General features: G+C 47.9%; 1 protein-coding gene across 1 annotated transcript; it reads right to left on the bottom strand.

Moving 5' to 3' along the window:
- Window positions 1–3,586: 3,586 nt before the first annotated feature.
- Window positions 3,587–6,923, bottom strand: FEZF1 (FEZ family zinc finger 1). The gene is made up of 4 exons (XM_015134799.3): window positions 5,796–6,923; window positions 5,450–5,584; window positions 5,070–5,202; window positions 3,587–4,621 (listed from the first exon to the last, which is right to left on the bottom strand). The coding sequence occupies exons 1-4, from the start codon at window positions 6,594–6,596 to the stop codon at window positions 4,263–4,265; spliced, it is 1,428 nt and encodes a 475-aa protein (XP_014990285.2). The 5' UTR covers window positions 6,597–6,923; the 3' UTR covers window positions 3,587–4,262.
- Window positions 6,924–15,795: the final 8,872 nt, after the last annotated feature.

Below are 15,795 nucleotides of genomic sequence, written 5' to 3' on the forward strand. Positions count from 1 at the left end.
AAACTAAAATTTGGGAAATCTAAACAAATTGTTACCTTTGGAAGGGATTTTTGGAAATCAGGATTTGAGTCCTTGTTAAAATAAAATAGGAATTTGGCTGGGTGTGGTAAGACACATGTAACATGCCTGTAATCCCAGCATTTTGGGAGGTGGGGCAAGAGTATCACTTGAGCCAAGGAGTTCGAGACTAGCCTAGGCAACATGGCAAAATCTTGTCTCTACCAAAAATGCAAAAATTAGCTGGGCATGGTGGCGTGCACCTGTGGTCCCAGTTACTTGGGAGGCTGAGGCAGGAGGATCGCTTGAGCATCAGAGGTAGAGGCTGCAATGAATCATGAGTGTGCCATTGCACATCAGCCTGGGTGACATAGCAAGACATTGTCTCAAAAAAAAAAAAAAAAAAGATGGGAAATCACTACTTACTTACAATGTGAATTCTGTTCTATGTTCTGATTTCCGAAACTGAACTAAATATAAGGTCTCAGTGAATCACTAAGTTTTTAAAATTAGTCTCTGCTGCCCTTTCCAGAGGAAGGCCATGTTCCTTATACCAAAAGTTAATTCCGAAAGAGGGAGCTGAAGGTAAACCATTTCCCTCGGCAGATAATCTGGACAGTGGCCTCTCTTCCTCCTAAACATGAGAGAGTTTGCTGGCTAATGTCTGATCAAAAGAAGGTGGACTGGGACAAAACCAAGTTTCAATTCATACTTTTAGGGAAGCTGTTTCATGAGCAAGCATAAAAATCTATATAAGACACATGTAACACAGAGACATGCACACACAGAGACATACACACATGCAGAGGTTAGATAATTGAAGGAAGAAATCACCTTTCAGTATTAGTTGAGGGGAGATAATTGTAAGGTCTTTCCCTGACTATTAGCTAAGTGTTCCACTCCATCAATTTTTTTCTCCTATAAACTTAATCCCTAAGCTTATACTCGCTTTAAGAAGATTCTCCTTGATGTAAGCTCTAACAGCTTTATCATAATCAAAGTTCATTGATAATTTACCTCCTGAAAAGTAGTTCTCTTGAGTGCTTTATGTTAGAGAATTTCCTTTTGGCCTCCTCTACTTAATCACCAACACTCCAAGCTGCTCAAACATGTTATCAGACAATAATTTCCTTGTGCCTGCCTTCACTGGAACTATTGCACCATCCCAGATCAGACCTTATAACGAAGTCATTCCACATTACAATGTGGAATACACAATAACTGATTCTCGATTTTTTCTGTTTCTTCCCTTCTCTTATTCTATTCCTTCTTATCTTCTTTTCTTCTCAGGCTTTCTTCTCTCCTCTCCTCTCCTCTCATCCTCCTCTCTCTCTCTCTCTCTCTCTCTCTCTCTCTCTCTCTCTCTCTCCCTCCCTCCCTCCCTCCCTCCCTCTCTTCTGTCCTTCTCCCTCTTTTCTCTCTTTCTTTCTGGATTGAAATAAACCAATTATATTATTCCATAGAAGAGTACCCCCACCCTCAATATGTCAAAGTGTGCTGGCCTGGGGTATTTAATGGTTGAGTAATGTTCCTCAATAATATTCATTTTGCTTTCCACTAGTAAGATCGTGTCATCTCGAATGTCTAGAAGAATCTACACCCTGGGTTTTGAGAATAAGTTCAAATATGTATTGACAAGTTCAAGAAGCAAAGGCCATTTCCTGCTTTTTCACTGAAATGTGCAGGTTCCAAATTATAATGACTCCTGATCTCATTCTCATTTACTCAAACCGAATGCTTTAAAGGTCCAACTAAGCTACTTTGGAAAGGGTGATACATAAACTCTGCAGCATCTCTCAAAACTCCTTCGGAGGCACAGGCAGCTGTCACGGAATGTGGCCAGAGCCTGGGACAAGATTATCAAATCGGCTGTGATACTCTGTGAGAGATGGAGCTACTTAGGGCCGGATGGATTCGGAATCCAGCCAACTATGGAATTCCAAGACCTCCATCGCTTTCCGAAGTCAAATCTAACAGGGATTTGGCCTCAACAGTGGACAAGGTCGGGGCGTGAGGAGGTCAGGAAAGGAGAAACATCGGGATTCGATCTAATAATGGCTGGGCTGGAACTTGTCCCCAGTGTCCAAAGGGCGTGCGTCCTGGCACAAGTGTTGAGAAAGGTCTGGACCCGACGTCTGCAGGAAGTGTCAGGACTTCCCTGTTCTGGGGACCTTCCCAGCCACACCAGGTCCGTGCTCTCTAGATTCCCCCAACGTCTCTCCACAACCCGGAAGGGGCTCAGGCCGGACTCGGCGTGAGGGTCCCCGCGGAGTCCGCTCACCCACCCTTCCGCCATCGCCCCACGGGGGCTGTTAGTAATCTCCCTGCTTCCTAGGCCGTCGAAAAGCACTCAGGTCACCCTCTCTCGGTGACCGGAGCCGTCAGTCTTTCCCCGCCATGAAATGTGAGTTCGGGTGTCAGCCGCCGCGCCCCGGCAGTGTCCCCTGCACATCTCCGGTCTCGGTCTCGCCTTTCGTCGTTCTGCGCAGCCTTTTCCTGGGCGCCGCAGGACGCACAGAAGTGAGGCGGGGCCACAGATTTAAGTTTCTTCCCCGCAACTGCCGGGGCGGTCCCGGAGCTTGTGAGGCCGCGCTACGGTGAGTGCAGAAAGGAGACCCCCGGACTCCGTAGAACCTGGGCCCGCGGTGTGGACCGATGGTGGATTCTCCACATCAGCAGCCCTGGAGGGAGAGCGTGGGCCGGGGGAGGGGCCAAGATGCACCTGAGGCCTGCGGGGCTGGCCGCGCTGGCCCCGGTCCTGGCGGGGTGGTGGAGTCCGAGGCGGCGAGACGGAGACCCCGGGGCCCGCTCCCCCCAGTCGCCCTCCCAGGATGTGGCCCCGTTGCAGTAGCACTACTGTGCTGGGCTGTGAGTTTGTCTGGCAGCTTCTACTGAGCAGCTAATAGTATAACAACCCGGCTTTGATAAATCTGAACTAATTACCCCTCTTAATTAAAGTCTTTAGCGGTTGTTTCACTGTTTTGGCAAGAAAACGGGAGAGACTTGCGGTTAGAAACACCAGAGCCCGAGCTCACAGCGGAGCCGCTGATTAACACTTGAAGCATTTCAAGGACCTGGCACCCGCCACAGTTTGGTTTTCATCCATGTTTCCTCCTTGAATGGAAGTATATTCGTCTATAAACATATATACACATGTAAAAACACAGAGGCTCCCTTTGCCAGCTGTGTATAAGTCAGTATGTGCCTTCAGGATGCAAACAATAGACACCTGTCTATCTATGATTGTAATGCGTTTGAGGAGATGTACATTGCATACAGCTACTGGATATGTTGTTCCTGTTTAACTGTGCACTGCGAACATATCAGGTGGTCCAAGCCAAAATTTGTGTTTCTGTTAGAAAACTCCATGTCTTCTGCTTCTGAAATTTACCAGATTTCATAACTTTATCCAAAGGTGTAACCATTTAGAAGAAACTATTTGCACTTGATAGATTTTCAGACGAAAACATTAAGTATTACTAATCCAGGGTTTTAGATTTTAAAAAGGAGGATGGATGAGGGGGTCACAGTCAGGAATCTTTAGCTGAATAGTATGAACAGAGCCCTAAAGTTCGTTGATTAAATAAGCATGTTCCAAGTATTTATTTCCAACAGTCAATGAATCAATTTTCACGTGCAATAATCAAAACCAAAATTCAAAATCATCCATAATGAACCACTCTTATCTAATGTGTATGTGTGTGTGCTCACGAATGTGGAATATACCCCTATGGGCGCACACATCTATGCGTGTATATATGACATACACACAGTGTTTCGTTACTTCAGGAAAGAAGGAAATGATAAACATCCTGCAGACATCTTGAGACGGGAGAATCAACACAATGGAAATATATACAATAATAAAATTAAAATGATGCAGCATTCCCGGGTAGAATAATACAGATCTCAATAAATATAGCAGAAATTTGTTTAAACAAAACAAAACAAAACAAACACCATCTCTTCACCCAAGATGAAAAGTCTTTCCAAATTAAAAAAAAAAAGAAAGAAAAACAGAAAACAAACAAAGCCCTCCAAGTTTTTCATAATTGTTAGTGCCTATATAGAATATAATACACAAAACCATTTAGCAGGTGCATGCAAGAGGTGAAAGGCCAAGGGATGCAGAGGCTTCTGTTTGGCCCTAAAGTGTGGGGCCCAACATGCCCCAGGGTCTGCAGACGAACTCGGACCAAGAGCTCTAGTCTGCCGCTGCCTCAGCGTGGGGGCCCGGCCGAGGCTGGAAGGAACCCTGGCCTCGATCACTGGTGGCCCTGGTGGAGCCCGGGCTGCAGGGGCCCCGGAGTTGGCAGCGGCGCCTGCAGAGGAGGCAGCGTCACCGGCGGCTGCTGCTGTAGCGGGGGCGGCGGTTCAGTGCCTGGTTCGCCAGCTGGCGTGCGGGCCAGCCCCAGGCTGCTGTCGTGCAGCTTGCGGACATGCTTCTTGAGGTCAAAGTTCCTGCAGAAACCCTTGCCGCACGTGGGGCAGGTGAAAGGCTTCTTGTCGTTGTGGGTGTGCATGTGGAAAGTGAGGTTGTAAACCTGGTGGAAAGCCTTGTTGCAGATATTGCACTTGAACTGCTTCTCCCCGCTGTGGGTCAACTTGTGGTTTTTGTAATTCCCTGAAACACACAAATGACAGAGATGTGGTTCTGGGGGAAAAAAAAAAAAAACCCTAAAAAAGGAGGAGCAGACACGTCTAAGGTAGCGCCAGGCAAGCAGAAGAACCGCTACGGGTCCCACAACCAGTGCAGGGCTGCTATCCGTGCCTGCACTTGTCTCCCCAAGTTTATTTTCAAACATCGCATCAACAGTGATGCCGTTTCCTTTAAATTTTAATACACATTTATCAGTCCAATTACATAGAATCAGAGCATGCAGTTAAAAAATATTGTTTTATGAATCATGCCTTTCTCTAATACTAATCAGACTTCGGGTAGGGGGTTAGAATGGCAACAAATGTGCCACATAACTACACTTTAAACATCGTCTTCTAAAACATCCCGAAAATATTAAGTATCGCTTTTGGTAAGACTAACCATGAGAGACAACATTTCCTGGTTTCCATACCTTTTTGATGAAACCCTTTGCCACAGAATTCACACACAAACGGTTTGTAGCCCGCATGTATTCGGGTATGAGTGTTTAAAGTGGAACTTCTATTAAATGCTTTGCCACACTGGTTACATTTGTGAGGTTTTTCCTAAGCAAGAGAAAGGAAAAGCAGAGACATTTAGATATTTTCTAATTATGTGAAGTTTTGCAAGCTCAAAACACAGTAATGCTTAAACACTTTCAAGGCAGAACAAAAGCAAACAATATATGGCATTCACCCCTGTTCAGCTAGCACTTTCTAAACGAACCTTATCCTAAGGACTAAGGCTTTATCAACTGTTTTTCTGCAAACAGTTCCGAAGCAAACGAGGTGAAATTGAGACAGATGAACACACCTGCGTGTGAATGATCTTGTGCCTGCACAGGGTGCTTGCTTGCCTGAAACCTTTTCCGCACACTTTGCAAACGAAGGGTCTGGCTCCTGTGTGCACTGGCATGTGACGGGTTAAGTTATAGTGCGCATTAAAGACCTTAAAATTAAACACACGTAGAACAGGTTAGCCGAACAAGTAACTTTGAAATCAAACTGGGCAGAGGGAGGGTAGGAGGAAGAGAATCTTACAAAAAGCGTACACAAATAATTACCCCCAAAATACTAAAAAGGGAGGAAGGAAAGGAGGAGCGAGGGAGGGAGGGAAGGAGGGAAGGAAGGAAGGGATCTCCGTTTTGCATAGTACTTGCCTTTCCACACACTTCGCAAGTGAAAACTTTGGGCTTGGCATTAGGAGAGCCTCGGCTGAAGTCCGAGGTTTTGAACGCGATTTTTTCCGACAGAAGCTGGGCGCTTTCTTTCATGTAATGCTGCAGCTGAGCCTGGGACAGGTCTTTGAACGCTACTCCAGAAGGGTATTTCTCCACCGCCGGGACCACCAGTTTATTCCTTTCGGCTAAATACGTTTTTGGCTGCGGGTGCAAAGGGGAACTGAGGAAGTAGGAGGCCACCGGGTGGATGTTCACGCCGGCTGCCGGGTGGCACGGGCCGTCACCTCGGTTCAGGTAGCACAAGGCGCCCATGGCGTGGAATGAAGAGTGGTTGACCACACGCGGCCTTACCAGCTTGTACTGCTGCAGCGGCAGCGCGTCGCGGGCCAGGTCGCCCTTGAGACTCAGTGCGCAGTTGAGCAGGTCGTTGCAGCTGAATGCCGGCGCCGAGGGCACCGCCGCGGGCGCAGCCGGGGCCTCCAGACTGGCCTTCCGCTGCTCGGAACTCGTCACTCCTGCCTTGGGGCTCGGGTCGTACGCCACAGGCACGAAAGGGATCATGCAGGGAATCGACGAGTTGAGATGCAGAGAGTGCTTGGGTTCCCCCTTGGGTAAGGCTCCCTGCAGGAAGTGGGGGACTGGCAGGGCCTTGGGCTCGGGGGTGCGCGCCATGATTCGTTCAATGGAGAAAGCCAAGGGTTTGGACGTGCTCATCATGTTGCCCCGAGCTGGAGCAGTCGCTAACATTTTGGTAGTCGCGTTGTGGCAGCTACTGTCCATGTCTGAGTCGCCAGCGTCCGTCAGCCGGGGCTGGGCTGCGCCGTCCGTTGCCTTGTTCCCTGCTTGTCACAGACCTGTGGAGAGGGGGACGGGCACCATCACCACCAGTAGCCTCCTCCTCCTCCTCCTCCCCAGCATCACCAGCCGAACCTGCCTGCCCAGCCCAATGGACTCCTGCCAGCCCATCGCAGAGTTCTTGGCGCACCAATGACTCGGGGACAATCACTACTTATTTCTATCAATAGAAAGTGTTGTGTCAATAACGCAGCCAAGATCTCGCCAATCGTTAACTTCCAAGAGGAGAAGGTAAACTAGATAATTGCTCAATTCGCTTCCAACAGTCAACAGGAAAACTTTTTTTTTTCCTCTGCAGTCAGTAGCTACTTTTCATTGGTGAGTGAGGTTCCCCGCCCAGAAAAGGCGGGGGAGCATTCACCCGCTTGGCGCGCCCTCCCCTCGGCGCGCACACTCTGCGGCGCACACTTCACTACCCTCCGCCCTCCCCCACCCCCACCCCCCTTTTGCTTCCTCTGTCTGTCTAATTCTCAATCTGCTTAACCAGGCTTTAGAGGCCAAGCAAATCTGAGATCAATTTTCTCGTTTAGCTCTAAGTGACATCATCTAAAATCATTGTGCAAGGGCTAAATAAGGAAACGGAGTCTAATTCAGGGGCAAACGCCAGGCTATATTTATCAAACGCCAAGCTCCAGAAAGCCTCGTCCAGGAAGCCTAGGCGGCGAAATCCGAGGTTTCGCTGCTTGGTTCCGCTGGGCCTGGCCGGGCCGGGGTGGGCCGGGGTCAGGTCTGTGGCACCTCCGCAGACCTCTTTCTTCCTCCAGGGCTCGGGGTTGCCCGCTCCCGGAATCCCGGAGTCTCCGCGGCCCGAACTGAGTCTGGACCATTGAGAAGACGCCAGCAGGTAACTGGCCTCCCAAAACGCCCCTGAGAATTAAAAGCCTTGGGAGGCTTGTTAAGTGTTTGTGGTTTTGTAAAGGCAATGCCCACGGCAATCGGCCTGGGAAAGTCGCACTTTCATCCACAAAGTTGAGGAGCTGCAAGGTATAATCGGGTGTCACACCACAAGAAACCTTGACTCGATCGGACCCCACCCAGGATACACACAGACGCGGGCGCGCACACGCTTCCGAGTTTACATTGAGAGTCTGGAAAGAGCATTTCTTTCTTAAGTACCTGCGCTCAGCTAGAGCTCTCCCGGAGCATTTTAAATACTGAATGCCGAGCGGAAAAGGGAAACAGAATGTATTAATCCCCACCCCGGCTGCCGGTGTCTGCAAGACTCCTCTAAGCAGCGCAGGCTGCAGCCTGGGTGTCTGTGCGCATCAAACAGACTTGCCGGCGCCGGAGTTGTGTCCACAGCTACAGTTGTGCCTCCCAAAGAGCGCGCGTAGAGACCATTTCCCGTGCAACGCCCCCCAGCCGAGAACTCGCCGGCTGTGGCGCCTTGGCCCAAACTCTTGGGGCGGCGCGGTGGAGTGTGTGGAAGTTTCCGGAAAGACGCCTAAGGCTGCGGCTCAGACTGTGCGGGTTCCCGCCGCTCAGGCAAGACAGTCCAGGAGCGCGCTGGAAGCTGCGGCGCGCACCTTCCCCGGCAGTCCCTTGCCAGCCGGCGATCACGCAGAGCTGAACCCCGGAGCTAGGCGCTCACGGAGGGCTGCACAGAGCTGGAAGACGCGGCAGCTGTGACCTGGCGTGAGGAGGCCAAGGGAGCGCACAGAACTGCAAGCAAAGGGCGGTGGGGCCTGGACCCTGAAGTGAGTGGCCGACCGCAGCAGCTCAAGGTGCCATCTGCCTGGTGAGTTAACCCCACGTGGCTGTGAAACAGGTGGTGGCGGGTGTCAGGTATTGGGCCAAGTGTAGTGGGGGCGTCCTTCTGCTAGAACTCTGAAAAGGGTGGGCCCCGGAAGGCTGGATAACGGCGGACTAGAAACCCTGGGATTATTAAGTCCCTGTCCAATTTCACTCAAAGAAAAGAAACTGAACCTTAAACGAAGGAAACTGACCTCAAAGTATTCCCTCCTCTCTACCCTATTCTCAACACATGCCAGGCAAGCCACCCGGTCCCCTCCGCCCCTCTCTAGCTTTCCGCGAAAATCAGTTCCGCCTTTGCCCCAAGAGCCAAGAGGAGTGGAAAGGAAGAGAGCTTGGGCTGGGAACGCGCCTGATGTCTAACAGAAACAACAGCGGCGCTGGGTGGGTGGTGGGAAAACTCAGGGGCTGAAGAAATGGGGGAGGGGGAGTGAGTCCTACTGGAAGTTGAGGACAGCCAAGGGGCAAGATGGGGGAGAGGTCTGGCTGAATACGACCAGCTTCAGCAGCTAGGCCTGGGAATGCCTCGTTTCAGGTCGCGAGGTGGCTTCAGACTGGGGCAACTGATGCAGCAGAGAAGCGCAGAGCGCCCGGGGGGAGCGGGCAAAGAGGCACTACACTCCAGGGCGGCGCTTTGGAACCGTCCTTGGCCTGGGTGCACCTACTCTGGATTCGCCCAGGCTGCAGATGTTCTTTCCTTTTGCTGGGGCCACAGGGCATAGCACCTGGGCAGAGCACCTGGGCATAGCAATCGAAGAGGCACCACACCCCCGAGAGGCGCTTCGGAGTTGTACTTGGACCGGGCGCAGACACTCAGTATTGGTCAGCGCTGGAAATTTTCTTGCCTTTTGCTGTTGGGGCCGCAGAACTAGTCTCCTCCTTTCCCCTGCTCAGACAAAGGGCACGGGAAGGGCTTTGCTGGGGCAAAGGGTGGTGGGGAGGTTCTCTTAACCGCGACAGATGGGTCGCGGTTAAGACTTTAATTGCTGACTTTTGGGCCGGATCAGATTCCTTTTCCTACCTGCCACTTCCCAACAGCGAAAAAATCCCCCTGCTGCTGCACTCCTCCGCCACAGGGCTAGGATGAAAGGAAAAAGCCAAGAAGCGCGAAAACAGCCCAGCTCTGGAAGACTTTAGAGAGTCCAGCTGACTTATGCACAATTCGCCGGCCTCTGGAGCCTTACCTGCCTTCTTGACAGAATGCCACCAGTTTGTTTTACGCTTGTGGTGTGTCCCTCCCTCTCCCCTTCTCCTCCCCCTCCCCTCTCCTTAACTGCAAAAGAGCCTTTATTTGACCTCTGTAAATTTCTCCTTTGGTGTATACAAAACTAAAAAGGAAAAAATATTGGCTAAGAGGTATGCATGCTTTGTATAGTTTATATTTCAACAATTTGCTTTTCACTGGTCTTTTCAGGATTTGCCCTTTTGGCAAGTGTTTGAAAATGTCATTTGAGTTAACACAAATATGGCAAAGCATCAATTATACTCTTCCTTTAAGATGGCCTTGAGTTTACTAAAGACTGAAAAGATGCTTTACAACTCTAGGCCTTGATATCCAACATTTGTTAATTTTTTCAAAACCTAACCAAAAACACGTGTTAATTAGCAATACTATCTCTATTAAATAAGAATTGTCATAAAACACAAAATGTATTTAGAAAGGGCTTCTGTCTTACTGTCCAATCTGTCCAGTGCTTTATTTACAAATATATTTGAAAATGACAAAAAAAAAGCAATAAGAACAGAGTATATTCAGCAAATTCAGAAGCTTTCAAAATGTTTCAACAGAAGTATTTTTTAATTTACTAAAACAAATGCAAGGGAGCCTTGTTTATTTTCTTAATGACAAAATAGAAACTCTTACAGTTTCTTTCGATTTTCTTTGAGAATCCTATAATCCCTCTTTTTTTTTTTTTTCTTCTGAGAACTGATGATTAAGTGTGCCTCCCCTTTCCATCCATGGAAAGGCAGTATTTATAACCTCAAATCCTGATGGAAGGCGAGTTTAAGTGTATAGTTCGTCCTTTATGAAATATCCTGAGGAAACCACAGCAGTTCATAATATAAAGAGGCCAGATAACAAACTCTGTGTTAAGATCTATTTTAGAATTAAGAAAAAGTCCTGTTCTTCTGAAGTAATTTAAAATTCTCTTTCTAAGGAATCTAGTTTTGACTTCAATACTTTCTAAGCTGTGTTCTTGCTATTATTAAAAAACGTGCATAATTTTCACAGGCTTTTTGTTGAAGTCCCTATCACAAGCAAATGCAGTTTCTGCCTATGGTGACTGCAATTCGAAATTAAAGGTAATAAGATAACAGAGCCATACATTACCAAATAAGCCATAATCTCTAATCTCTTGTTCTTTGATATGTCACAAAATGCTATTGATTTTTTAAATTAAAAATGGATTGGAAAATATTATAACTAATTCCACTTTCTGCCTAGTTCATTGACTTGTCCCTGGTCATGTTTTTAGAGTTTTCTGGCCTGTTCAACATCTCTGACCCCTAGCAGAACAACAGTCTGCTTTCTCTTTGCTTTAGCTTGTGAGCTAAGGGAGGGGAGACGAAGGCATTATTATTATTCTGACATCACCCCCCACCCCAGCCCTGACACTCAAGCACATCTACACTTTTTCCTGTTTAATACATAGCACCAAATGCAACATACTGTATTTCTAGAAGGAAAAACACATTTTTAAATTCCGGTACATTTTCTGCTCATAGTCTTTATCTCTGGTTGGTCTTTGGTTATTTCTTTTGGTGTGTGATGGAGGGAGGGTGATGGGATGGGACACAAATAGCCAAGGTCTATAAGGTTCAAGGAAAGAGTTTTTGAGTACCTCAGATTACTTAATACACAACGGGAACTAACTTTCCAGCACATTAGCAAACATTTTGGCAACAAGTTCAATTTAAGGCTACCAGTGTGCTTTTAGTTAGTTTGGTAGCAAATAAAGAATTCTTGCTAATTTCCTAAAGCCTGTGAAGGACAATATCACAGGTTGTAAGTGTGGGAAGGGTTGGTTAACTCACAGAGCCCTCCTCTCTTTGGGGGAAGAAGTGTGAGGGTGGGTTGTTTGTCTATAGACCTTTGTTGTTACTATGTCTTTTATATTAGGATTTCATTTAAACTCAGTGAAATTATTTCTCTCAAAACAGCATTTACCTAGCAAATCAGTTTGTAAAAGAAAATGAAGAGCCCAAATGTGAGAGCTGTTAATGAGGCAGCAGGCAATGCAGACAGCCATCACTTGGACTCAGTTTGTTTTTGACCCTCCACTAATGCTGAGATTTTTCTCACCCATTCCCACAGGCCTGTGAGGTGTGTCCCTCCAGACTGAGAGGCTACGACTCAGGGCTGGACTTTGTGGAAAAAAGAAGTTTATAAAACAAGTAACCCAGTTTATCCAACCTTTACTGTGGAGCAACAGCGTCAAGCAACAAAACCCAGCAAAGTTTTGCTTGTCACTTACAAGGGTGTTGCTGAAATCTGGAAGGTGAACAATGAGAAGATAGCCCAAACATGCTCTATTGCTCTACACTGAAATATTCGCCTCCAATGATAGAAAAAAGTTTTCGTGCAATTAGTTGATTAGCGTTTTGTAGCAGTCCCTAGACAATTTTAAAGACATTTTGTTTGTAGTCAAAATTAAACACACACACACATACACACACACACACACACACACACACACACACAGAAACCATATTCAAGACACAGTTCGACTCTTTCCTTGACACTACCCACGAGGTTTGAAGCATTTTTGAATGTTATTTTCAAACTTCCTTAAGTGATCCCATGAAATAAAAGTCGGTAATAGAAATTCAAATAACACAGAACAAAGAACTTAGAGACCACAGAGCTTAGAGAAATGGAGAAGCAGTAGAGGTAAATACAAATCCGTGAGCCAGAAATCTGTAAGAACCGCTTATAAATTCAGTTACCTCCTGAACTCCGACCGATGGCCACTCCGGCCCGGGAGCGCCCCGCGCCGACCCGCTGGCCTTGGCCGTCTCAGCCTTCATTATCGCCGCGGCCTCTGCGCCCCCTGTCCCCGGCTGCCCAGGGGAACCAAGTTCCCGCTGCTGGCGTAGGGGCAGAGGAGCCCCGCCTCATTCTGGATTCGGTGGCCAGCGCAGAACCATTTGAAAAGAAGCAGCCCGAAGTGAAACAGAAAAGCTGAAAACTCCCCGGCCGGGCTCTCCACTTCTCGGTTCTCGCTCACGAGTTCCAAACAGTTAAAACGACGTTGGCAAGGCCGAGGGCCACCGAGCTCTGTGAGACTCCCTTGGAGGGGCCAGGAACGGTAGCTCCAGAAGCTTGGAGGCGGCGGCTGGGAGTTGGGGCGCAACTTCAGTGACTGGGCGCCGCGGCCGTGCTGGGGCTCCCAAGCGTCTGGCTCCCGGGGTCGGTCGACGCGGCGCTGCCTTCGATCAGGTCCCGTCGACCTCGGGCCTCTGGACCACCACCGCTCCGGCCGGCCCGGCAACCCATCCCGGGCGAGATCGCGCTCCACCCCTTCTCCTCTGCATTCCCGCAGGTCCTGGGGCGGCTCCATCCCCCCCAAGGCGGGGAGATGGCAAGGGAGGCTCCAGAGAGTTTCGGGAGGGGGCGCCGGATTCGGTTTAAGAGACCGCGTAACAGATGGTGGAGAGCTCCTAGATGAAAGTTTTTGAACAGGCACTCGCTAATAGACTTGCTTTGACGACTCGGGGTGTAATTGAAGGGTCATTTAATCTAGATGCAAGGTGAAAGAAAACAGGCCCGGGGGTGTGGCATACCTAAGGAGGAACTAGAGCATCTTTTCACTAGGTTTGCCTGTCATTTTTACTTTCCTGGAAAATACATTCTCAAGTCAAATTTTAAGAGTGTCTGAAGAGTATCTCTGAGTATCTCTTCCAAAAACTTTTCGTGAATTTTTTAGCCGACCTCTTTCCTCCAAGAATCCTCCCTTTGAAGCCCTTTGGCCTGTGCTTAAGAGTAGTTGGGGTCACCTGATGGTCCCAAAGATACTTTTCTTACTAGATTCTCCTGTTTAAGACCTTAACAGAAAGGCCTTTCTACCTTCCCTTCTTTGGCTTTACTCTCCAATTTGTCCTTTCATTTCCGAGTTCTCCCAGTCAAACCCTGCATCTCCTCTAAAAGAAAAGACTTCATGGCTGTCCGAAGAGGGCGATATCCCGTGGCCACGTCCCGCCGGCCTTCACAGCCACTGTAAAAGAGGAAGCACTCAGCCACTGGCCGGCCCCCGATTCTTGATGGAAGTGGATGCTGTTCTGTTTCCTCCCTTCCCGCCCTTAGGCCTCTCCCAGACCAGATTCTGCACGCCTTGTGCATGTTTCAAGAGTTGGGCTCTAAGATCCACGCTGAGAAAATCCCAAGAAGAGCCTTGATCCATCATTAAGAAATCTTACTACCTTTTAAAATGTGATTGCCTTCTCACTTTAAATTAATTTGGAAGGTTATTTTTTTTTCCCTCCACTGTCTCCTCTTAATTCAAGTTCAGTTAATTCTTTGAATTCACTGACAGTGGGCCTGCCCTCAGACTTTCTCAGCAGTCCCACACAGAGGAAAAGTCTCCTGGAAACAACGCGAAGCGTTAAGCGCCCCGCGCGAGTGTTGACGCTGGCAACTCGCAAACAGCGTCCCGCGGCCACGGTGACCCGAGGGGCCGGCCGGCTGACGTCACGAACGCGGCCAGCTTCGGGGCCCTGGGCTGCATCCGCGGCCTCTGGCTCCTGCCGGCTCGTTGGGTCGAGGGTGGGTAGGGAAGTTGAGGTCTGGGGTAAAAAGCCGGAAAAAGAAAGGAACAAGGCTGAGAATCATTCAAAGATTAAATGGGGTCGGCTCCTGTTGCTTGCGAAGACGGATGAGGAGGGGGAGAGTTGAGGGGTTGGGGGGGACCCTCCTTTACCTAACCTTGTGATTCACAGCTTCTCAGAAATTTACATAATACAAGGGTGTAGATGTAAACCTAAAGGACAAAAATAATAATTCAACAGCACATATTTCATTTTCGCACCATGGGCCTGGATATGTTCCCGGTGTTGGCACATTAGCTGATTTCCAGAGCTTTTTACTCACGACAGAGAATATCTGAACTCTCATACCACTGTTGAAATGAGAGGAAAGGAAGGAGAAAAAAGGGAGAGAAAGAGAAATTGGCTTTAATGATGTTGATTTAGATTTCTGAATAATGGTGAATGATTTTTTTAAAACTTAAGAGCATGTGTTGTGTACAAAAGGTGCAGGCATGGTAATAATTGGGGTCCTTCACTCTCCAAAGTATCTATTTCCTTTTTATTTGATTGGCATGAGCGTTTCATTTTAAAAGCAAAGTCATTGCCCTTTAATAGGAAATTCCAGTTTATTGTTTCCCTAAGTAAGTGAAGGCCACAATCTCTCCTGAAAGAGAGACCCTGCTGTCAACTCAACTCCTACTTGCCAACTCAAATAGAGGACAGTGAAGTAAAATACAGTAGCAGCAAAATACATGTGATTGCTGTATTTGCTTTTTGAATCCTCCCAACCCCTCCTTCCCACGTTTGAACTCTTCTAGATGCCACCAGTAATTCAAATTTTGGAACTCTATTTGCAGTACCCCCCCCCCCCCCAATTTCCCCTTGGGACGCAGGGCAAAAGGAAAGTCAGGGGCAGGAATGGTAGGATCCCAGTATCCCCTTATTTTAGTTAAGAGGGGCAGGGGCTCAGGTGCCCTTTGGTCTTTTTCACTGTGCCTCCTCCAAGTAAGCCTGACTCCCATAGTCACTTGGAAGCTAAATGGCACCACAGTGGGTGCGCAACGGTGCCCTTCACTCTTATTGTTTCAGTATATGGGGGTAGTGGTGGCTGGAGGTCAAAGATAGGAGAGAGATTTCTTCTCCCTTCTTTGCCTTCTGAATTTCAGTTTTTTCGGGCTCCTATTTCTCTGCAAAATACATGCCCAAAGTTGGCCGTATTCTCTAACATTTCATCTAATCCATCAGTAGTTTGCAGTTATTTTAAATAAATTTATAAAGATTTTAATTTAAAACATATAGGTTGGAACTTAGGATGAGAAAATGCGAACTTTTCTTCCAAAAAGTATGCTCTCTATTCTGCCCCCACCTCACCACTAATATTGCAGCCCTGATCAAAGATAAAATATAATCCCTCTTTATTCACCCTGTTTCTCAGTATCCTTTTAAAGCTGGATTCTTCAATTATCTGTTGAAATTGAGAACAACTGGTCTTCTATTCTGAGAAAGGTCTTCATAAACACTCAGAAGGCTAATTTGTCTCAGACATTTTAAGAAAGAGAATAAATGTTGCTAGTTTCCGGTGCTGTCTTGGCACTCCAGCCCAAGTACCCCAACTTGAGGAAGGCCA

Source organism: Macaca mulatta, chromosome 3 (genome assembly GCF_049350105.2).
Source record: "Macaca mulatta isolate MMU2019108-1 chromosome 3, T2T-MMU8v2.0, whole genome shotgun sequence".
Classification (NCBI taxonomy): Eukaryota; Metazoa; Chordata; class Mammalia; order Primates; family Cercopithecidae; genus Macaca; species Macaca mulatta.

Coding starts and splice junctions, on each gene's coding strand:
- FEZF1 (XM_015134799.3), bottom strand. CDS start 6,596: ATGGACAGTAGCTGCCACAACGCGACTACCAAAATGTTAGCGACTGCT. Junction 5,585..5,795: donor CTTGCGAAGTGTGTGGAAAG/GCAAGTACTATG, acceptor TTTAATTTTAAG/GTCTTTAATGCGCACTATAA. Junction 5,203..5,449: donor ACAAGATCATTCACACGCAG/GTGTGTTCATCT, acceptor TCTCTTGCTTAG/GAAAAACCTCACAAATGTAA.